Below are 24543 nucleotides of genomic sequence, written 5' to 3'. Positions count from 1 at the left end.
TTTTTTTAAAAAAAACATAGAATCCTGGACTACATTTTTAAAAATTGCATTAATAACTGATAAAAGTATTTGTTATAATTATTCATTTGAAATATTTTTCTTCACTGGTAGGAATAGAAATCATATTTTAAAGTAACTGCAGCTGTCATACAGTGCTTCCTTATGTGGATGTTTCTTTTTTGGAATGAGGCTTGACTGACTCCTAATAGAATTCTTCTTGAAGCTTATGTGATCAACATTAAAAACTATTTTTTTTTCATATACCCATTGGAAATGGGGCTAAAATATTCTGATAAACTTTTTTGAAATTGTCCATAGGAACTGCATACATGTCCCTACAACAAAACCATACATTTAAAAAGAGAAAGCAATTTTTAACACCAAGATAGAATTTGAGAAAGTTGTTATTTGAAGTCTGAACAAATTGGTAATTATCATACTATAATAATAAATTTCTTCATTTCTGTGAAGGCCTCTTTCTTCATTTAAAGTTCATTCTGGATTTTAGTTTGCATTGTTCAGGGTAAATAATTACATTTTTTTTCCTTCAGTTATTTATGACTCGATTACAAAAGTACAAATAAATCTGGAGGTATTCCACCAAATGTTAGCTCCTGATTTGTTGTTACTTGCTTACAGGAATCAGAAATGGAAGGTGCTGATATCAACACCATGTTACTGGTCCACTTTTTTGGAAAAGGAGGAAAAGATAAACTTCAGTATTCAGAATTCCAAAGGTAACATTATAAACTTGGGCTTACGTATTTAAAACCATTAAACCTGGACAAGGATTATGATCAACAGGCTTACAGAGGCAAAAACAGAATATATGGGTTTAGTACTCTTTTAAAACTTATTCCAGGTTTGTCAGGTGGTTAACCCAATACTTCTGAAGACAAAGGGGGAATCAAGGGTTTAATACAGGAGTGTCAAACTCGCGATGTCACGTGATGTGTCACGACATATCACAACTTTTTTCCCATTGCCGGCAATGGGGTGGGCGTGGTTTTGGCAGGACGCATCCGGGCCATGGACCAGCAGTTTGACACCCCTGGTTTAATAATTTAAGTTCTCAAAGTGTGAATATCTTTGGTAGATGACTAAGTCCACATTCTGCCTTTCTGGGAGAGACTGAGACTTTTTGTAAATCAGCCATGATGTCCACTTGGGGCAAAAAAACCCATGACAAACTTGGATGCATGGTAAGGTTGCTTTTAATTAACATCAACTACAGGTGCTCCTTGACATACAACCATATACTTAGTGACCATTCAAAGTTATAATGCCACTGAAAAAAGTGACTAACAATTGATTCTCACACATACGACCATGAAAGCATCCCCACGTGATCAGAATTCAGGTGCTTGGCAACTGGCATGTGTTTATGACAAGTGCAGCATCGTGAGGTCATCTGAACGCTATTTGTGACCTACAAGCAAAGCTAATGGTGGAAGTTGGATTAATTATCAACTTCATGATTCACTTAGCAGTGAATCACCTAACCATAGCAAAAAAGGTCATAAAAATCGAGCATGATTCACTTAACAACCATCTTGCTTAGCAATGGAAATTCTGATCCTAATTGTGTCCGTACGTCAAGGACTACCTTGTATCATCCTGTTCTGTTCTGTAAAAGGTTACTTTGAAATCTCATCTTGATTTTTATAGCCTTTTTAAAAATAATTGTCATATCTTTTATTTCAGAAGGATCCCAAATAACTTCCCATATTTGAGACACTGTGGGAATTGCATTAGATGTTATGTCAAGATAATGTTTCCTTATGGAATGCTTTAATAGCACTAATTTCTATAGTGCTATTCCCAGAAAATGCCTAGGCTTCAGTTCTTACTTTTAGACATTTAATAAAACAAGTCATGCTTAACTAATAATAGAGATTCTGATTATCTTCATCTGACTTTTATGTAGATTACTACAATTCTGTATTTTATTCTATCTTTTTAATGTCATGTGGTGCAGTGCTCTGTGCTTCAAGTCAGGATTGTAATATGATTTGTTTTAAATTAAACATTTTTACTCAAAACTTAATTAAAACGAGCATTAGTTGATCCTATGTTGGGAATAAATTCTTAAAATGCTATTTTTAAAAAAGACACTGTTTAAATGCAGACAAATGGCCCCTTTATCCTATGAAATAGAAAATAAGACTTGAAGCTATACGACTTCTACCTTGAAAAATGCTGAAGAAACTATCCTACTTAGTAATATAAATAAATTTAATATAAATAATTTTCTTTGCAGAATCTTGCAAATGGGTCCCTCTGCTTGAATCCTATTACGTTTTCCTCAGGATTATTTTAAATGCTAACATTCATAATTATTTTCCTAAAGGTTACCATCTGCTGAAAAATATAGCTTGAGATATATTTATATCAGGGTAGGCAGAAGCACGTGAAATAGAGTCATCTAGATATACATTGAGAAGATAAGAATATTTTGGCATCCAAATTTCAGATCCAGAAGTGTTTGTGAAAGAAAGTTATGCATTTTCCATATTTTGATTTCATATTTTAATTTTAAATGTGCATGCCTATTATGCTCTCCCCTTTTAACAATGGAGACATTTAACATTGTGCATAATATAACAATATTATTCAGAGCATAGAAAATGGGTAGGAAATACAAATCAGAATATATTAAAGACCTGAAGTGAAAGAACACAGCTGAAACTAATATTCATCTACACCACTGACTGAATGCATCCATACTTTTCTGTCCTTTCATGACCGTCCTTGCTTCATACATTGTCAGTCATGATTTCAACTTGTCTTTAAAATGTTTATTTTATTTACATTACTTGTAAATCACACTGACTCGGGCAGTGTACAACAAAGCAAGTAACATAAAATGTTGTAACATATGACCACAAATTGGGACCAGAATTTTCGTTGCTAACCAAGGCAGTTGTGAGTTGCGCCCACTTTTATGACCTTTTTTGCCACGGTTGTTAAGCAAACCATTGCAGTTAAGTGAATTGCATATTTGTTAAACAAATCTGACTTTCCCTGTTGACCTTGCTAGTCAGAGATCATCTGGGAAGGTCTCAAATGGCAATCACATGACCCTGGGATGCTGCAACCATTGTATATACCCAAGCACTTGAGTTTTGATCACATAACCTTGAGGATTCTGCAATGGTCATTGGTGCAAGGATTGTTCTTAAGTCACTTTTCTCAAAGCTGTTGCAACTTGGAACAGTCACTAAATGAATGGTTGTAAGTCAAGAACTACCTGTTTCATCTTCATGGCCTTGAGAGCTAAAAGGAGCATCAGGAACAAACATATTTTTGGGAAAGAGAGTATTCTATATAGAGTCAAGAAGTGATCAGGATTCAGTTACTATTGCCAGATCATCCTGATTCAGTAGAGCTATAATCAGTGTACCAGCCAGAACACGGCAAGGACTTTTTCATCATGACAGCTTAAGCAGGGCATGTCAATCCAGAGGAATAGCCACAACTTGCTCTTTCATGAATCCGCACTGAATTGAAGTCTTCATAAGTGAAGGACAAAATATCACTGTACACGGAAATAAAATGTTATTTTGTTTTTCTTAGACTCCAGTAGCACCTTCTTTCTAATTTGGATGTCAGTAAAAATGATTCTCAGTAAATTTTGAAAAGATGGCATACAGTCACTTGTAGCTGTCCCAAACCATTGATGTCTACTATACCTTCTGTCTTAATACAAAAATTCTGATTCTCAGGTGCAAGGCTTAAGATTTTTATCCTGCCTGCCTGTTTTCCCCACAGCAAACATGTGAGATGGCTGGTTTGAGAAAGAGTGACTGGCCCAAAGACACCCAACATTCCCTCATAACAATAAAAATAACGCCTATCAGTTTGGGAATAATTTGAACAATGTCAGACCGAATGAAAGCCACTCCAGTTTTATCCCAGATTTGCTTACACTATTCTATGCAAGTGAGGATTCTTTTTGTCTAATCACTGTCAAGATTGATTCGCCTTTTCACCTACATTTTCTCCCTCAGTCATATCTTGACAATGAGATGGAATGCAAAGGGGGGGGGAGAGGAGGAGTGTTATCTAGGCAACCGAGGCTTGTGAGAGCCAAAGTCACTAATGCAGGTGCTCAGTGGGGAAGTGGACTGTTTCCATAACAAGAAGAAATGTTACTATTGGACAATGTGAACACCCGGTGGGTGGGGACGAAGGAGCCTGTTGTTTAACTAAGCAAGCCTCTGAGTGGGAAAATCAGACCTGGTTTCGCTTCTTCTGTGCCAATGTAGATTTTCAGTAAAGTATTATACTCTTGATAAAATCAAGTCCTGAGAGTTTCTTTTTCTGGAAATGCCAGCTGGATAGTTGACATTCACTGCATTATTATTTATTTATTTATTTATTTTATTTTATTGGATTTGTATACCGCCCTATTCCCGTAGGACTCAGGGCGGTTTACAGGGCAGTTAAAACCATGAATACAAAAAATTAAAAACAATTAAAACAATTAAATTAAATTCAAGCCCCAAGAGTAAATCTAAAACCCAGTTAAATTAACAACCCCACAGTCTGGACCAAACAGATCGAAGAGCCAAGTTTTCAGGTCCCGGCGAAATGAGCGAAGGTCGGGGGCAGTCCTAGGTTCTGTGGGTAGTTGGTTCCATACGGCAGGCGCACCCACAGAGAACGCCCTTCCCCTGGGAATAACCCACCGGCATTCATTAACCAGCGGTACCCTGAGAAGGCCCTCCCTGTGGGGGCGCACAGGACGATGGGAAGATGATGCCGGCAGCAGGTGTTCCCTTAGATAGTCCGGACCCAAGCCATTTAGGGCTTTATAGGTCATTACCAACACCTTATTAATCAGCATATTGTTACCTATATTATACCAATACATGAAATACATCAATAATGCTCACCATTTAAATAGTTTGGCCAAAGCATTGTACTAAATAGGATACATGGGCAGGTGTATCTTTCCAAAGAACAATTGAGAGGATTTGTCCATTTAGCTCAGTACTGGCCCTTTTCACTTTAAGATTCCTCTTATGTGTGTCCAATGGTATCTTTGGGCTATTGGAACCTCTATATAGTGGCTCCTTTCTGCATTGTAAATGTAAATGTTGGAAAGCCAAGACATTGGAAAGAAAAGAAGAGATTTGTTTGAAATGGTGCAGGGTTTCCTGGTTGAGCAGGAAGTTGGAGTAGAAGGCCTCCAAGGTCCTTTTCAACTCTGTTATTTTGTTGTTGTTAAGCCTAAATCACTTAGATGGAATTCATAATACAACTGCTTCTTTCACAATTAACACTGATGCTGGTGTCGGAAGCAGCCCCATTCACAACTCAAATACAATATTCATCTGGTTAATCCTGAATTCAGAAATGGATCGTGTTATTTTTACTCAGTATGATCAGTCCTCTTTTAAACATGCATAGCATTTCTTCCATTCATCTCACAAAAAGAAATCTTGTGTTTTTCATGTCGAGTTTCATGTCTGTTCCCTCATGTTTTTATTTTGTTATATTTTTGCTTAGAAGTAGCAAGCCTAAAAATCTGGAACAGTGAAAAACTTGCAATACAGTTGGTCATAATCAAGTTATTTTCCTAATTTCTTTGTAGTGGACATACATAACTATCTAGAATGCATTTACTCTCAGCTAAAACCTAAGTAGATGTTTCTGGAGATGGATGAGAAATTTATTTAATTCGTGTTCCAGTACAAATTTATCCAATTAACATTTTCCAAATCAAAATTTAGTTATTCTCCAGGATTTGTATATTTCTGAATGTTGTGCTACAATTTTGAACAAAGTGAAAAACTGGATAAATGGGCACAAAAAGATGTATATTGTTGAAAGTAGCGAAATGCATTTTACATGGGAATTTAATTGCAGAATAATAATATTAGAAAAATATGCATGCAAATCATGTAAACACTGTATCTAATTTTGATTTAAAAGTAATGTATTGAATGGTGGAGGGATGGTGTTAAGATAGGAAAAAAGGAGAAATTCTGATTTAGCCATGCCTAATGCCACAAAAACTTGCACTTCCATGTATTTAGGATATGCTTCAGTTCTGCAAGAAAATAAGTTTTTGATATGCTTACATTCTAAATGTGTTCATTTCCTTTGTTCCTTTTTCTCTTTCAGTGAGGTCTTAAATTGTGTTAAGTCCAGAGTGCACTAGTAAAAGGTTGTTTGCATTTAATGTGTGAAATGGAATGTCTCAGGTAATTAGATAAAATCCTGCATTGATCTAATGAGGCATAACACTGATAATTCTGTGTACCTACTACATTCAACAAATGTAGGTTAAAGACCTCTGCCTACCACACAGATAGAAGCTTGTAATCAAAATTGGACTCCCACATTTTGCTCTTAGAGCTGTTAGGATAAGAATAGGGTTTTATATAGGTAATTTTTCAACAGAGGCATTTCTTTTTCATGCCCTTGGTATGTGTCTCCTTATCACTGACCACATATATCCACAATCCATCTGCCTTGCGACATGACAGTATAGTTTGTTTTAATGCATAGAAAGGTGAATGAAAGGATCAGTGTCTATTTTTCTTTAAAGCTCTGTGGAGATATCACTTTTCACATTATTTTATTTGTAAGTAACTCAAGCACATCATTTCTGGGGTCTGTTGTTCAGGAAAAAATGTGATTTCTATCTCATAGTTTTTCAAATTTCTACCTCACATGGAAGGCTATTGTTGGCTTTTTGATCAAAGTGCCATGATGTTTTTACAACAGATGACTGATGAGCTGTACAGACATAGATCATTGTCAAAGGCAGAGGGGAAAATGATGGCAAATGCTTTTATCATTTTCCAAGTTCATGTTAAAAAGGCTTTCCATTGATCAGCAGAGTAGCCAGAGAAAGCAGGAGTGATTACATTTGATTAGGCTGCTTTAAAACCTGTCACGGAAGCTTAGATATTGTTAACTATGTAATTTACATTCCTTAAAATGATGTTGATGGGGGAGGGGGGGAGATTCATTCATAAGGCTTAATGGTGCTTATGTATGCTTAAGAGATTTTGTTTTTTCAAAATACTGACATGAAATGTAGGCTTCATTATTTAGTCTTTCACTTTTCCTGTTGATTTGTTGTTCTTTGCAACACATAATTTAAAGTTAGCATGCAGAAGTGACTTTAAATCATGCTACACAGCAAGTCTTCTGTATAGCAGATCATTACATGGGTTGTGACTTCTACTTCATGGTGCACCTGATTAGTTTTATTTATTCTCTACCATTAAGAAGGCAATTTGCCTCGTATGCATGTTATGTATTTCATGCTGGCAATAAAGCTTTTAAACTAGCATTGTTGTTTTTTTCAAGCATTGCAAAATTGGAAGGGAAATTGAGAAGGGCTAGGAAACAGGAAACAGGAAAGTTTCATGTGGGTTCAAATTCAGCATGGTAATTAATAAATGGTAATTCAGGATACAGATCCAAAACCAGCTTCATAAGTAGAAAAAAGGAATGGCAGAATTTTGTGTAGTTCAGGGATAATTTTAAAAAAATGCTTCATACACAGGTTGTGATGCGCATGTGGCTTGATTGGGCTTATTGAAATTGGCAGAACAATGCTATAAATAGTTTTGATTCTTTAAGGGACTGAACAGTTACTGTTTATTTCTTGATGCATTGCCCCAGGAAATTTAGCTTTCTCCTTTTTTATATATTACATTTTTGCTTTAACATTATATTTTGTTGTTGTGACTTGCAGAGCTGTGATGCAGTATCCATATTTCTGTAGAATCTATTGTTTTAACAATGGCTATTATACACCCTTTATCAGTGGTGGGATTCAAATATGTGAACAACTGGTTCTCTGTGTGGATGCCACTTCTGGAAGTCCATTCTGGGCCTGGGCAACAAAAAATTAGCTACCAGTTCCGCCAGAGTGGTGCAAACTGGCTGAATCCCACCACTGCCCTTTTATACAGGGATAGGACATGACAGAATATACTCTGTTAGTTGTGTTCCCCTCCCAGTCATGCTCCTTTTCACTTCCCTGAACATAGTGGAGTTGTGAGTATTCAAAATGTATACACATGCAAATGCTGTCAAAGAGAATCCTTAAAGAGTCCTCTTATCCATCTGCAATGGACCAGACACATACTTTGTGATTCAAACTCTGCTCTTATCTAGTGTGTGATGTCATGCAGGAAATACAAACATCTCATAAAACTGACACTGGATAACATACAGAGGAATAAAACCAACAAACTATAATGCATCTATAGAAACCAATATAATAATCCATACAGATCATCCTGGTCTTTAATACCTTACAAAAAACCAGGGGAATCAGGACCTATATTGGGGAGATGGGGCACTGTTCCATAGCTAAGCACCACAATAGATGATATTTGAGGAATCTACAGCATGCCAAACCTCCCAATTCTTGCTTGAAAACCAGAAATTGCCAAGGCAGATATTGCCCATGCCATAAAGATTTTATAAGTAATAATCAGTGACTTGAATTGTACCTTTAGAGAGTCAATACAGCTTGTGAAGCAGAGGTGTCACAAGGCCGTTTCATGAAGTGCCCAATGCAGTCCACACTGCTGCATTTTGAATCAGCTACAGCTTCCAAATGCTATTCAGGGATAGCCGTATGTAGACCTTGTTATGATAATCCACTTTAGTAAGTAACTAAAGCATGAATTACCATACGTTGGATCCCCTGGTCCAGGTGTAATTGGTCCATAAGTTGAACCTGTACAAAACCCTAATTATAGGTGTCTCCTGCTTTTTGAATGTGTCCAGAAGAATCCCCGAGTTATGCACCAGCCGTGGGGCATGCAACCCCATTTAGAGATAAAGATGGAAGGTCACTGAAGTCAGAAAACCTGCAATCACTTAGTCTTACCAGGGTTGAGCTGAAGCCTTAAATATGGTGCACATTTCACCATTTTGGCACCATTGTGGTTAAAAATAGATACCAATGCCTCTGCAACGTTCAGCCTCCTTTATCCTTTTGTCTTTGTTTTGCTTTCACATCAAGAACTCCACAGGGTGCCTAAGTTAGTTTCTGTCCCCAAATTGCTAATGAAACCTGATTGAAATGAATCTAGAAAATTGGTTTTCTCAGGAGACTAGTGGATAAAGATGCAGTCACTCTTGTTTTGTTCTCCATTTGAAGAGAGCCAAAGGTATATAGAAACTGTCCACCTAGTCCTAGAACAACCTAATCAGACTGCTCCTACAGTTGGCTTACCTTGCAAGAAGCAACAGGAATGCTTTGTTCTCTTCAGGGAGCATCTGGAATTTGTCAAATGTTCATTTGGTTGTTTTTTATTTTTGTTTTTTTAAAAGGGGGGGGCGAAGAATGGCTACTAGCAACTGTAGGATGTGTCTAAAATGCCATGCGAAAAATAAAAGGAACTGAGATGGCTGAGCTCTATAAAAAAAAGCAACTGCAAAGAACAGTGTTACAGATGAAGGAAAAGGTAGATATCAAGTAGGAATTGGTTGGGTGGCAGCACAAAATATTTTGGAAAGGCCTATAATTCGAGAAGAAGAAGATCTGATTATAGCTTAAGTAGTAGTGCTTAATATTGTAGAGTTCTTGGTGCTCTTTGAGCTTAGTTGTTTGAAGATGTTGCCCAACATCATGACAGCAGCAAGAGAACACCAAGAACTCCAGAGGAGAATCCGGAGCTGCATACAGTGTTTAAAAGTTTGTGAATGATACAACTGTGGTGGGTCTCATTACAGGTGGGGATGAGACAGCATATAGGGCGGAGGTACAAAAACTATCCATATGGTGTAGTAACAACAACTTGCACCTAAACATCAGCAAGACGAAAGAGATGGTGTTAGACTTCCGGAGAAAAAAAAGAGGAACCTGCCCCACTTTACATCGGGGAGGACTGTGTAGAGAGAGTTTCCTCCTTTAAATTTCTGGGAGTCTACCTCTGAGAAGATCTGACCTGGAAAGTTAACACAACCCAGGTGGCTAGAAAGGCCCAACAGAGGCTTCACTTTCTTAGGATCTTGCAGAAGAACAGGGTAGAACAACAGCTAATGACCCTCTTTTACCGGTCTACCATAGAGAGCGTCCTCTTGTATGGTATTGTGGTTTGGTATGCTGGTCTGACAGCCGCGGATAGGAAAGTATTACAGAGGGTAGTGAGCACAGCACAAGACATTGTGGGCTGTTCCCTGACACCACTGGATGACATCGCCAGGGCTCGTTGCCTTGGAAGAGTGAGGAAGATTCTCAGGGATGACTCACACCCTGGACGGTATCTCTTTACTCTCCTACCATCCGGTAGGAGATATAGGAATATAGCCAGCCGTACCAACAGGCTGAAAAATAGCTTTTATCTGTGGGCTGTTAGGCTTTTAAACGGGACATAATCGTATGCAGAATTGACTTGGGAGGCCGGTGTGTGGTGTAGTTGGTTCACATAGTGTGGTGGGATGGAGGGTTTGTTGTCACTGTGTGTTGGGGGGAGAGAGCACAGGGGGAGGCTCAGCTAATCTCAATGTACACATGTTGTACTTTGACAATAAAGGTTTATTATTATTTGAACACTTATTTACAATATTTCTGCATAAATTTGAGCTAAATTGTGATATGTTCTCCATGCATATCTAGATATCTAGATAAAGACAACCTAATTAAAAAACCAAGTAAATATTAAGTAAACATTATTTAAACCAAGTAAACCAAGTAAATATTATTTTAAAAAAGGTCAAGTTCATGGTGTAACTTGTGAACATAATATGCAAATGCAGTCTAGGTCTTCAATCAAACAGTTGTACAGCCATTTATATGATTCCAAGTTTGTGAATGACCCCGTTTCCTGGCTACATTGACATCTATTATGAAAATTTCTCTTGGCTGCCATATATATTTACTTTCGTTCTCCATCCTGTCCTGTTCTTTTTTATTTGAGTCATTCGTTTGAGATAGTGGCTATAGAAATTGAATAAATAAACAAATTCCCACCCTGCAAGTATTCTATGAACTTCATAAATTGATTTTAAAAAAGGGACAAAACAGATTTAGGCCTTAACAAATAAGAAACTGGAAGAAATCAACATTGATACTCATACCCATCTCTCTCTTTATAAATACAGATATGATTTTTCTGAGGAGTCCTTGGTGCTCTCTGCTTGCTTGTTTTCTTGAAGATGTTTCATTACCATAAGTAGGTAGCATCATCAATGCTAGTAAGGAGTGCTGTTTGCTGTCATTTCATATTCTGGTGTCTTGCCTGTCTGGGTGGTGGGGGCGGTCTTAGCAATTCTTTGTTTGAGCTGTTCTTGATTAGGGTATTGCTTACTTGATTGTTAGTCTGAAGTTGACCTTGGAGTTAATCTATGCTGATCTGAGTGCTGGTGGAGAGGTGCTAGAGCAGGGGTCTTCAAACTTGGCCCTTTTATAACTTGTGGACTTCAACTCCCAGAATTTTTCAGCCAGCGAATTCTGGGAGTTGAAGTCCACAAGTCATTAAACGGCCAAGTTTGAAGACCCCTGTGCTAGAGTCTTTTTCTCTTTTGGGCTGGTTGATTGTCTCTTTTGCATAGTCTATAGATGTTGTTAATGTCTATGTGTCTATTGATGGCTGATTTATCAGAATGCCAGGCTTCTAGAAATTCCCTAGCATTTTTGGATTTGGCCTGGTGTAGGATTGTCACATTTTTCCCAATTGAAACTATTTTGATTTTTCTGTCATAGCCATTCTATAACCAAGTTTTGATTTATATTTCATTGATGATGATGATACATTTGTTAACAAAATTTTGTATAAAAGTGACATTAGCTTGTTTGAACAAGAGTATTTTATAGCAGATAATTTCTCATTTCTGTTATTTATATGTCTTAGAAGTTTTATTAGTCTCTTTTTAAACAGATTTTGATTAAAGTATATGTGCACATTATCTACTTTCATGTTTTAGTCTGCTTTCTCATTCAGGGAAATTTAAAGAAATAGCAGATACCAACATTTTTTCAGCCTAGTTACTGATGAACATAGATGAATTAAGAGGGCACTCTAGTGGTAGACTTGCTCAAGCACAAGATTTCACAGTGTTTTTATTATTCATGGCATTTATTAATTTCTCCCAGCTAAGTGGATTTAAGATTGCAATCTTTAAAAAGCTAATGATTTCTTTCACTCAACTTGTGTTAGTCAACAGCTTATAGAACTCTGCCTTCTTGGCATAATTTCTGTTGTTCTGCAACATGGAACTAATGAAAGGTATTGCTGTTAGGAGGTGGAAGCTAACTGTCTGTATGTTGTATTCTCCTACAACAATGACTCCAAGAGGATACTCCTTATTTACACAGTGCCATCAGTTGATATGAGTAAAATATTATTTGGCTAAAACTGCAAGTGTAAAAATAATTATCTTGACAAAAGGTTAAGTCTGCTGGAACAGACCAAGGCCATCTTAATCTGACATTTAGTTTTGGGGAGCCAAATGCTTCTGGGGTGCTTTCAAGCAGGAAGTGCAGACTTTGCCTTCTCATACTGTTTCTCTCCTCAGCTGACACATTGCTCCCATCCCAGAGGTAACACTGATTCCCAAGCCTTTGATAAACCTGTCCTCCATGAATTTATCTAATCCTCCTTTAAAGCCATCCACATTAGTAATCATCACCATGTCTTATGGTAATTAACTCTACAACTCTATTTTTCACAACTCTGTTTTTTGAAAAATACTTTTTGTCAGTTTCTAATTTCTTTTTGTTCAGCTTTATTGGATGATCCCAGATCATACTGTTTTGAGAGAATGAAAAAAGTCTCCTTTCTCTTTGGCATATATGATTTTATATTTAATACTTTAGTCGTGTCTGCTTAAGTCACTAACTATTTATTTATTTATTTATTTATTTATTTATTTATTTATTTATTTATTTATTTATTTATTTATTTATTTATGGGACTTATATGCCGCCCTATCTCCCGAAGGACTCAGGGCGGCTAACAACAATAAAAACAACAATACAAAAGTTAAAAGAAATTAAATAAACAGCCCCAAAATAAATTAACTAAACAATTAAAAATTAAAACATTTTAAAAACCCGTCGTCAATCCAGGTCAGCCTGATGAAAAAGGAAAGTTTTGAGGTCGCGGCGAAAGGCCCGGAGATCCGGGGCCATCCGGAGCTCAAGGGGGAGTTGGTTCCCCAGGGCTGGCGCTCCCACAGAGAAGGCCCTCCCCCTGGGGGTCGCCAGCCGACATTGTCTAGCCGACGGCACCCTGAGGAGGCCCTCTCTGTGTGAGCGCACTGGGTGATGGGAAGTCATCCCCGGCAGCAGACGGTCCTGCAAATATCCCGAGCCTAAGCCATGTAGGGCTTTAAAGGTAAGTACCAGCACCTTAAATCTTTTACCATAGTAAAGAGCTCCAGACGTTTTAGCTTTTTCTCATACAGATGTCTCTCAAGCCCCTGATCTTTTTGGTTGCCCCTTTCTGCACTTAATTAAGCTGTGTTATTATTGGTTTGTTTATTTTAGATTTATGCAGGATTTACAAGCAGAGGTACAAGAAATGGAATTCAATCAGTTTTCCAAAGGTCTAACCTTCATGAGAAAGGAAGATTTTGTAGAGTGGTTACTGTATTTCACTGACGAAGAAAATAATGAAATTTATTGGCAAAATGTGAAAGAGAGAATTCAAGCAGGAGAGGTTGGTATAACTTACCTTATCTTGAGTTAACCATCTATAATATAACTGAAGAGCTTTCTAAACTACAACAATATAATGCAATACAATATAATCAAGTTATTTTATACGTAATTATATAGTAATTTGACAAATCCCTTATGAATACCCTTGGATTTTGCTGTCTTGACTAAACATCTCACCCGTTTTGGTATTCCAGAGTATCAGTATGGATGAATTTAAGACTTTCTGCCAATTTACAAATCGTTTAGAAGATTTTTCAATTGCCCTTAAAATGTTTACTGTAGCCAGCCGTCCTGTTAAACGGGGTAAGAAGTGCATCATTTCATCACTCTTCATGAAATCAAAATGAAAAGATAATGTCCATGGATTCTGAAAATGTCCCCATTATGTCAATTTTGCTTTATAAAGTTATTTTGAACTTAATGCATTATATGTTAGTCCCTCACTATGTATTATGACAGCTATGAGATGACAAATCACCATCTCTTAGCACACAGAAAAGGAATTGTTTCTAAATGGAAAAACAAATGATTCCCAGTCAATATTGCTATCTGATTTTTAACTGGAATCTCAGTAGTGGCAACATCACCTTGGCTTTGTCTAGGGCAGGGATAGGCAACCTCAGCTCTTTTATGACTCATGGACTTCAACTCCCAAAATAGCTGACTCAGGAATTCTGGGAGTTGAAGTCCATGAGTCATAAAAGAGCTGAGGTTGCCTACCCCTGGTCTAGGGTCAGAAGCTAAACAACAAACATCAGGTCTGGTGAGATCCTGGAAAGAAGAAGAAAACAATGCCAAAACTTTTCTACATGGCTGCCAAGAAAAATATATGGATGTGTCTATGAAGTCACCAAGAGTCTTGGAGGGTTTTAAAAAAATTATTGGAAGATGCCTCCTTTCATTTTTTTTTAAGATGAACTGTGGTAAAATGTATTAAAAAGTTTCTTTAACAAATACAGTACCCTGTGCTTTGCTGCCATGCTAGAATAATAATAGAACTGAGGTGTTAGGATCAGTTTCAGTCCAAATCATCCATTCAATTTAGACAGTCAGTCCAGTTGAGCAATTTGAGTTGATTCCGAAAATTTAGTCAATGGATGTTTTCTCAATTAATTAGGGAAAAATAGCTCTTGAGCATGAACAAAGCTCTTCCAAACTTTTGATCCGATTTGGAAAACAGAATAAATAACATTACCTTTAAAACAAAACTTGCAATCAAAGCTTTCCAAAAAATCTATTTAGAATCTTCGTTTTGACCCCTCCTAAAAAAAACCAAAAAAGAACTTTTAAGAGCCCTTACAAAGATCCACACTTTTTACTGTATAAAACAAATATTTACAGTGTGCCTAGTTGTATATGGATTTTCTCTACCGAAAACTAAGTATATTTCTTCTTTTGTTTTTAAAAACTCTTTGAAAAAGAAGCGAAAAACTGGAATGCATATAGGAAGTATAGTATGTGAAATAGCATTTATAAACCTTACTACAAAGCTGAACCTTTAACAAGTAAACATGGGATCAATTTTCTGCTGCCATTTATGTAAATAAGAAATTATAAGACAATAGAATCCAAAAATGAACAACATCTTTGGCTTGCTTTATAGTGCTCTCTTTTCCCTCATCATCTGTTGTTGATCCATTGCTAGTACAAAACTGTTATATCCTTTTAAAAATGCGTAAAACCCCCATTTGATATGGATTGATTTTTTAAAATTACATTGCATTTTGGTTAAATGTTATCTTTCCCCCCCCCCAAACTTCTATATATTTTCATAAAGCTCGGTTGTAATGAGTGACTTTCTATTGCAGTTAGTGTAGGGCCGTACAAGACAAAGACAAGGCAAAGCAAACTCAAGAAAAATTTAATTATAGATAAAGTTCATAAATCTTTTAGAGTACATATACTCAAGAAAAAAACTGTTCCTTCAAAAATATAAAAGGAATTATAATATTCCAGGTAAATTTTATTTTTATTGTTTTGTTTACTGGGCAAATTTCTGTGCTCAAAAAGCAGATTCAGATAAAAAGCTAGCTTTTTTCCATAAAGAAACTGGTTCCACTTCTGTAAAAGTAGAAGTAATATTTCTTCACAGCTGTTTAAGCATGGCCATGGGCACAGGTTTTCTGATCACACTATTAATTTGGTGAGTGTAAAGTTCTCAGCTTCCTTTATTCTTTAGATTTATTTTATTTATTTTATTTTATTTTATTTTTTTATTTTATTTTATTTTAATTCCATTTATATCCCGCCGTTCTCCGAAGACTCAGGGCGGCTTACAAGCTTAGCAGTAGACTTCATTCTATGTATATGCCTGCTTATTAGGGCTTTCATACACCCCCCAAGCGGCATTATTACAAAGTCAGCTTAATTGCCCCCAACAATCTGGGTCCTCATTTTACTTACCTCGGAAGGATGGAAGGCTGAGTCAACCTTGAGCCTGGTGGGATGCGAACCTGCACTAATTGCAGGCAGCTGGTGTTACTTAAGGAGGCATTAGCCCACTGCTCCACCAAGGCTATTTATAAATTTAGTTATTATTTTTAATAGAAACATGAAATATCTTTGCTTGTGTTAGCGGAGTTCAAGAGAGCTGTGAAAGTGGCTACAGGACAGGAGCTCTCAGATAACGTTTTGGACACCATCTTCAAGATCTTTGATTTAGATGGAGATAATTGCCTCAGCCATGCAGAGTTCCTTGGAGTTCTCAAAAACAGGATGCATCGCGGATTAAGGGTAATAGTTCTCTCAAATGTTCAGTAGAAATGTCTAATCGTTTTAATAAAGTAAGGAAACAACACAGAGAGCTTATATGATCTAATAGAATTTTTTAATTTATCAACTTTATAAATATGCATTTATAAAGTAAAAGTTTATCATATTAAAACAAGCAGTTTATAATAGGGGTTAGCTGGTATACAAATTTAATGCAGCTGAATCTATCATCTCTCGTTGAACAACCTAGTCTGGACATCCATACAATATGCTGCGTTGAGGTTCTGCCACAATCTCTTGTACTAGTGCTATGTGTGTGGATGGATGAACAGATAGACAGGCAGAGATATATATAGAACATAGAAAATAGAGTTGGAAGAGACTTTGGGGGTTTTCTAGTCCAACTTCCTGCTCAAACAGGAGTTCCTATACCATTTCAGACAAATGGTTATCCAGTTTCTTTTTGAAGGCCTCCAGATTATGTAGATATATAAATATTTCCTTGGGATCACTGGCAGCCACCCTCAAGTCAAAGGATACTTCATTCATGCTACTGATCCCAAAGCTTCTAATGGTGGTAATGAGTATAAAAATAAAAGAAACTAGATAACTGTGTACTCAAAGCATTTTTAAATGATGGCTTATGCCAAATGCATGCCCTACAAAAAGGAAAAAAGGGACAGGGAAGGAAGACAAAAATAAACAAATAGGACGCTGAGCTTGTCGATCAGAAGGTTGGCAGTTTGGCGGGTCGAATCCCGAGTGCCGCGTAGCAGAGTGAGCGCCTGTTACTCGTCCCAGCTTCTGCCAACCTAGCAGTTCGAAAGCACGTAAAAAATGCAAGTAGAAAAATAGGGACCACTACGGTGGGAAGGTAACTGCGTTCCGTGCGCCTTTGGCGTCTAGTCATGCTGGCCACATGACCACGGAGACGTCCTTGGACAAGCGCTGGCTCTTCGGCTTTGAAACGGAGATGAGCACCGGCCCCTAGAGTCGGAAACGACTAGCACGCATGTGCGGGGGAACCTTTACCTTTACCTTTACAAAATAATTCAATGGCTAAATGGAATAACCAAGCAAGAGGTAGTGCCAGTTTGCCCAACAAAGGTGAATTTGCTGTCCAGCAGTTTCCAATGACAAAAAATACTTGTGGTTGTGACAGGTTCATTTATAGATGATTAACCAGGCCAAAGTAATGTGTCCTGTGATCAGGCAAATATGTTTGGACCAGTAGGAATGGTTGACAGATCGCTTTAATCATTTTATGATAAAACAGGGCAGACAGATCGATCTGACTAGCTGACTTTACTGGATGTAGCCAACCTTAAAAATTATAAGATATATAGACTGGTAACTGCTACTTATTTAAACAGGTGCCTCAGCAACAAGGAGTCCAAGGTTACTGGAAATGTGTGAAACGAGAAACCATTAAAGGAGCAAAAGAAGTTTGGAAGCAAACCGGGAAGAGTCCTTTTTAAATGTATTTGTAAGATCATTTGCAACTCAGCTTTCTGATTTTGCTTTGTTTGTCATGTATTTGTTTACAGATTGGCTACACGAGGTGCAATCGTTTAATACAGTGAAATATCGGACACTTCCATTATTGGATTTTGATAGGGGTGGGCGTGAAAAATAAAATGTATTTTGCATTTTGGAATCATTAAGGGGGGCTGCAGTTTGGTAGAACTAAACCCCCCCAAAGCACTTTTGGTTGTTCTGCATTTTAACTGAAACAAAATTGGGAGGGGCCTTCTGACCTTGCCCCTCTTTCCCTCCTAAGCCACATGGACCACCTGTTGCTCTTCCCAACCCTTCCTCTTCTCTGCCCTTAACTGCTGATGTCCTTGACTTCAGGAACGACAGAGCCACCAGTGCAAAGCATTAGCAGAACTTACCATCCTTTCCTTACTTCACCTTTGCCACCACCATTTCCATCATGCCTGGCTTCAAATGCAGCCTATGCAATTGATCCATCCACCCTCCTAACTCTTCCTTTTCCTACCTTCTTTCCCTGAAACCTCTTCGGACTTTTCCTGCCCTCTCTTTTGTCTCTCCCCAAAGTATTTGTCTCTTAAAGATGCTAGTTTTGATCCTGAGGCAGACTACCTGAAACGAGTTCTTCCATGCGTAGAACACTTTGCACATCCCTCTAGCAACCGAATTCTGCATTAAGTTTATTTTAGATTGTACTCATTTTTTTACAAATGGATACTGTTCTCCAGCTGACCTGGAATTTAGTACAGACAGTCATCAACTTACGGCCAAAATTGAGCCCAAAGTTTCCATGGCTAAGCAAGACAGTTGTTAAGTGAATTGTGCCCGTTTTACAACTTTTTTTGCCACCGTTGTTAAATGAATCGCTGCAGTTGTTAAGTGAAACATGTGATTCTTAAATGAATCTGGTTTCCCCATTGACTTCATTTGTTGGAAGCCAGCTAGGAAGATTACAAATGGTGATCACATGCCAGTTGCCAAGTGCCCAAATTTTGATCATGGGGATGCTACAATGGTCATAAGTGTGAAAACAGGTTGTAAGTCAATTTTTTCAGTGCCATTGTAACTCTGAATACTTACTAAACAAATAGTTGTAAGTCAGGAAATATATTTTAAAGGCATGTTTTATAGCACGCATGGTAAGATCCCCATGTTTAAGAATTAAAGGGAAGAAAAGTATGAAAAATACAATAATAGAATGCAATGTAATGGAATTTTAAAAGTTTTTGAGCTTTAAATATCCAATATAAATTCTAGGTAAGATATTAGTCAGCAAAAGGTATTCTTGGGGCACAGCACCTTATAGGCATTTGAAAACATTTTTGCATTTGGAGACATGTTTTTATTACGTTCTTCATATATTCTGTACTTTGTTCTGTTTGCACAGGAGTTTGCATCTTTCACTGTAAGCTGGAAATACCAAAACGTTTACATAAGCTGGAAGATTGTAAATTGCACAAGTGTACAGAGATTAGAAGCCAAACACAATGAAGTCATTAAAGAAAATGAATGTTAGTATATATAGGTATTGTATATTGATTTGCTTACTGTCAAGTACCATCAGATTCATTGTTTAAATTCCTGACAGCTCTCTATAATAATTGCTTGACTTGAGATATGAATGAATATTAATAGCATATTATACTTCCAGTGTAGTATATTAGTTAAAGGCTGGACTAGGAACAAGGAAACCCTCATTCAGTTTTAAAGTTTACTGGGCAACTTTGGGCCAATCACTTTTACCCAAGCCAGCCATTTTCATAGGAAAGTTGTAGTGTTGTTAAAATGACGGAAGATTTATCACTTTGACCTCCCAGAGCAAAGAGAGGAACATACATGTTGAAGTGACTGTTTTTCACTCCAGTAATTTTCCTGAGGCTGGTCATGAAAAATTCATTTTTAAAAGCATGCATCTACATTAGTTATGTTTTCTGCCTGACCGCCACCGAATAAAGTTTAGTTTTCAAACATGCTGCCTTTAGAGATTAATCTGTTTTAAATGAGCAAGGATTGCTACTACAGTAACCACCCCAGATATTGTAGTCTTAATTATTTTACCCAAACATTTCTCCATGTAATAGATTGCATAATAGATTCTCCCCACAAATACTATAGTATACTAATACTATACTCTGATTACTACGATTAAAAACATAGCAAGAAATTGTACTAAAGTGCATGGCTAAATGTCGATGGAGATTCTCAATCATCCGGTCCATAGTTTGGGACAACCATCACCTGGATGATTGAGAATCTCCATAGACATACTAGATATTGTTCAGCAGAAATACTTAGATCTATAGCTAATTGGTTCTGTAACATCAAATCATTCTTCTATATTTGGATCTTAGGAACTCCACTGGGGTCATTCAAACAATGGTCTTTATTCAAACAGTTAAATATTTTGGTTATGGGAACCTTGAAGAGTAAACAGTTCAGTAATTTCAATGCATTAAAGTTAAATCCTAAGATCATTGTTCGTGGCGGTGAATGTCTTAAATCATTCTAAAGGAATTGGAAAATATTAAAGTGGACTGGCAGCTGAAATGGATGCAAAACACATTCTTGGACTCTACTGTGTTTCCCCGAAAGTAAGACCCGGTCTTATTTTCTTTTGGGCTCTGAAGTAAGCACTAGGATTTACTTTCTGGGGGGCTTTTTGCCAGTATCAGTAGGCCGCGAGTGTGGGATGGGGCTTGTGCAGGGGGTAGAGAAGCAACGCAGTGAGAGAGTGGTGGAGGACCAGGTACGATATTGGGGTGGGTGGGGCATGTGTGCCCTTCCCCTGCCACGCCAGCCCCTGCAGCCTCTGGGTGGGTGGCCGTGCTGGGCAGCGGCGGGAAGGGCACCAAGGTGGCAGGTGGAGCGCTGGAGGCTCGGGGAGAGAGGGTGGTAAAGCGGGTGGGCATCCTTCCATCAGCACCCATGCCTTTCCTTACCTGACTCCCAACCGTTTCTTCTTCATGATCTGCTGCCTCCGTGTGCAGGAAAACAAAAGGAAGTTTGTGGGGGGAGGGGAAAGGTTAATCAATTCCAACTTCTCGCAAAAAAAAAAGTGCGCGAAGTTGGAATTGATTGACCTGTTTTCTCCCACACACACAAACTTTGTTTCCCTGCAAGGGGCGGCGGCGGATCGTGAAGGAAAAACAGCATGGGGCTGGGAGTCAGAAAGAAAGGCATGGGTACTGACAGCAGGACACCTGCTCCACCAACCTCCATCCCTGAGCCTCTGGCACTCCACCTGCCACCTCGGCCTCCTTCCCACCGCCGTCCAGCACGGCTGCCCTCAGGATGCAGGGACTGGCCTGGCACGGGAAGGACATGAACACCCCACATCCCTGCTTCACCACCTTCCCTCCCCAAGCCTCCAGTGCTCCACCTGCCACCTTGGCATCCTTCCTGCTGCAGCGCAGCACAGCCACCCCGGGGCTGCACTCGGGGTCTCCAGGCACTGCAAGGATCCGTGCATGCCCTTTTTGTGCCACTGTTTTTGGCGTGCTTTGGGAGATGGTCTATCCCATTCACGGCGTGGCCGCCATTGAATTGTTGCACCACCTCTCAGGAAGGCAGCGTCACCTGCCAATGCAGCGGCAGGGAAGACGGAAGGCATTCCCGCTCACCAGATCAGCCTGGTGGGGGTGGAGTGGGAAACCGAGCAGCACAAAAAGCAGTGTTCGGAGCCTCCAGGAGCTGCAGGGATCCGTATGTGCCCTTTGCAGTCCTCCTGCAACATACAGCCTCTCCCTGTAAGCAATCCGGCTCACCCAGGGTCAGGTTGGCTGTCGTGGGAGGCTCATCCCACATGTGCGGCGGAGCTGGTGGACGGGGACAGGCCACAGCTCCCACAACGGCCAACCTGACTGCTGGCAAGCTGGATTGCTTTAGCTGCGAGTTGCCTGGGCTAAGGTTTTCTGAAGTTGATGGGAACTGCGGCCCGCCACAGCTGAACAATTTAGCCAAGCCACTAAATTGAACTCGCAGTGGTAGCACCAGCAGCAGGAAAGGCGAGGGGAGGCACGCGATCCAGCCTGACAAAAAAACTACGATGGGATGGAGTGGGCGGGGTTAAGTAGGGCTTACTTTTTGGGATAGGGCTTATATTAGCCTGAACCCCCCAAAATAAGCTAGGTCTTATTTTATGGCTAGGTCGTATTTTCAGGGAAACACAGTATATATTAAGATACATCAAAATTCACAATAATGATACTCTGTGATACCAAAATTGCTGAATTGTGGGACTTATTCTTAAGTAAACACGTGGGATTATGTTGAAAGTATATTGACAACAATTATAGTATCATAATACTTAAATAGATTTTGCTGATCCTGTAATACCTACGAAGCCAATGAACTGAACTGAAACTGAAGGAAACATAACTGTACAATTACTGTATGCTACTTTGGATAAATAATCCTTTGCATATTCGCTAACTGGTGCTATGATCCCATTTTGTTCTGCAGCAAGAAATATTAATGTTGGAATACAACAATATTTGTAATTAAGATAACATTTAATTGTATTCATTTTGCATTTTCCAGAATCTCAGGTGTTAGTACAATTTGACTGTTGCTTTGGCTACTTCTAAATATTGGTGTTGATTCTTATCCTGATTTTTTTTACTTGTTTTTTTTTTAAAAAAAAACCTTTATACCTGATTGTGATTTATTCAGCTGATCATAAAAAAATATTGGAGAACAGTTGTTAAATATTATTGCCTGCTCATGGTGTTTAACATTTAGATAAGTATAGACCATTTCTATGTCTTCCTATAATGTAATTGTTGTTGTTAGTTGCGAAGTCGTGTCCGACCCATCGCGACCCTATGGACAACGTTCCTCCAGGCTTTCCTGTCCTCTACCATCTTCTGGAGTCCATTTAAGCTCACGCCTACTGCTTCAGTAACTCCATCCAGCCACCTCATTCTCTGTTGTCCCGTTCTTCTATTGCCCTCAATCTTTCCCAGCATTAGGCTCTTCTCCAGTGAGTCCTTCCTTCTCATTAGGTGGCCAAAGTATTTGAGTTTCAACTTCAGGATCTGGCCTTCTAAAGAGCAGTCAGGGTTGATCTCCTCTAGGACTGACCGGTTTGATCGCCTTGCAGTCCAAGGGACTCGCAGGAGTCTTCTCCAGCACCATAGTTCAAAGGCCTCAATTCTTTGGCGCTCAGCCTTTCTTATGGTCCAACTTTCACTGCCATACATTGCAACTGGGAAGACCATAGCCTTGACTATACGCACTTTTGTTGACAGTGTGATGTCTCTGCTTTTTAGTGTGCTGTCTAGATTTGCCATGGCTTTCCTCCCAAGGAGCAGGCGTCTTTTAATTTCTTAGCACTAGCTAAATGTAACATTGGGGAGAAATGATTGCAATGATGGTGATGAAAAATTGGCCATGTCGGAAAATGTTGTACTATCTGTAAGAAATTAAATTAGTAACGCAGGAGCAGCTATTTGAGGCCCAAAAGAACCATTACGTTAGACCAAGTGCCTCCAAAATCATCAAGAGAATGATCATATTTATGATTTATAGGATTGGGGCATAGGCCTATATAGAGAGATTTTATTGACTTTTTTGTATTACAGTGGACAAATTTGCTTCATTCTTGTCTGCAAAAAAGATATTTGAATAAGCCAATTTGTGAATAGGAGTTAAGTGGCTGGAAAACCAAGAGTTACAGCCTTGCTGTAAATATTTTTGGTGATGCCTGACACTACCTGGATGTTAATAGAGATGAACAAAATATATGTTTCTATTTTGGAAGGCTACAAACTTAAATGGATTTCTGGATTTGAAATAACTTTAGGATTCAGAACATTTCCAGACTGATAATGCTGAAAACATTTGGATACCTCTAGAGAGAACTATGATTACTTGAAATGTATCACCACCTTGTTACTTTTCAGGATGGCCCTGATTCTGTCAGCAGGCCTGGGAACTCCAGTCTGATAGACAACCAATCAAGTGCCTAGTGTGATTATACCTGTTGCAGCCACAGAATGGTGGTCCTGGAGTTTTAAGTTGTGAATTCTTAAATTTCTGGGAGTCACCATTGTGAGTTGTACTGCCATATAAATTTATTAAATGAATAGATGTGACTAATCTTGTTACATTTTTATGGTTCTGTCTTGCATAATTATCATTCTGGGATATCTTCAATAGAAAATTATATATAGTTTTGAATGCAGAAATCACAATGATAAGAATGAAGAATGCAATTGTTGGCCTAAAAATGTGATACACATAATAAAAAAAATCATTTCCCCATATTTCTCCATGTACACACACATTATCTACAGCATCGCTTCTTCCTTCCTTTGCTAAGTTCAAATGTAATATCTTACAGTAGACCCATTTCTGCAAGACTGTGATAAGTATATGTACTTACATGATCAATCCCACCAGTAGCATTACTACTGTTCCAGCATAGTCTAAACTTGAAATTCCAAACAATGTTTATTATCTTAATATTTCTACAGTAGCAATGTAAAATAGAATCAGAAGCTGAATAGAGCTGGAAGGGACCTTGGAAGTCCTAGTCCAGCCCCCTGCTCAAGCAAGCGACCCTACATCATTTCAGACAAGTGGCTGTCCAGTCTCTTCTTAAAAACCTCCAGTGATGAAGCACTCACAACATCTGAAGGCAAGCTGTTCCACTGGTTAATTGTTCTCACTGTTAGGAAGTTTCTCCT

The 24543-nt window shown here is 38.4% G+C and overlaps 1 protein-coding gene across 3 annotated transcripts in view; it reads left to right on the top strand.

Moving 5' to 3' along the window:
* Window positions 1-24382, top strand: part of MICU2 (mitochondrial calcium uptake 2) — a gene marked incomplete at its 5' end in the record, with an annotated part of 74808 nt that extends 50426 nt beyond the window's left edge. The window contains 7 exons of one of the 3 annotated variants that reach the window (XR_014026356.1): window positions 640-737; window positions 13475-13646; window positions 13843-13951; window positions 16224-16381; window positions 17734-17846; window positions 19242-19365; window positions 23758-24382. Coding sequence is in view for 1 of the 3 variants with exons in the window: in XM_081327176.1 (XP_081183302.1) it covers window positions 640-737; window positions 13475-13646; window positions 13843-13951; window positions 16224-16381; window positions 17734-17838 (642 nt within the window). Of the gene's footprint in view, window positions 1-639; window positions 738-13474; window positions 13647-13842; window positions 13952-16223; window positions 16382-17733; window positions 17847-19241; window positions 20446-23757 lie in introns of those variants that run through there. The other 2 variants (XR_014026357.1, XM_081327176.1) reach the window with 2 other exon arrangements.
* Between the last annotated feature and the right edge of the window lie 161 nt (window positions 24383-24543).

Source organism: Vipera berus (assembly GCF_964194415.1).
Source record: "Vipera berus genome assembly, chromosome: 4".
Lineage (NCBI taxonomy): Eukaryota > Metazoa > Chordata > Lepidosauria > Squamata > Viperidae > Vipera > Vipera berus.
This window is presented reverse-complemented; position numbering and strand designations above follow the sequence as displayed.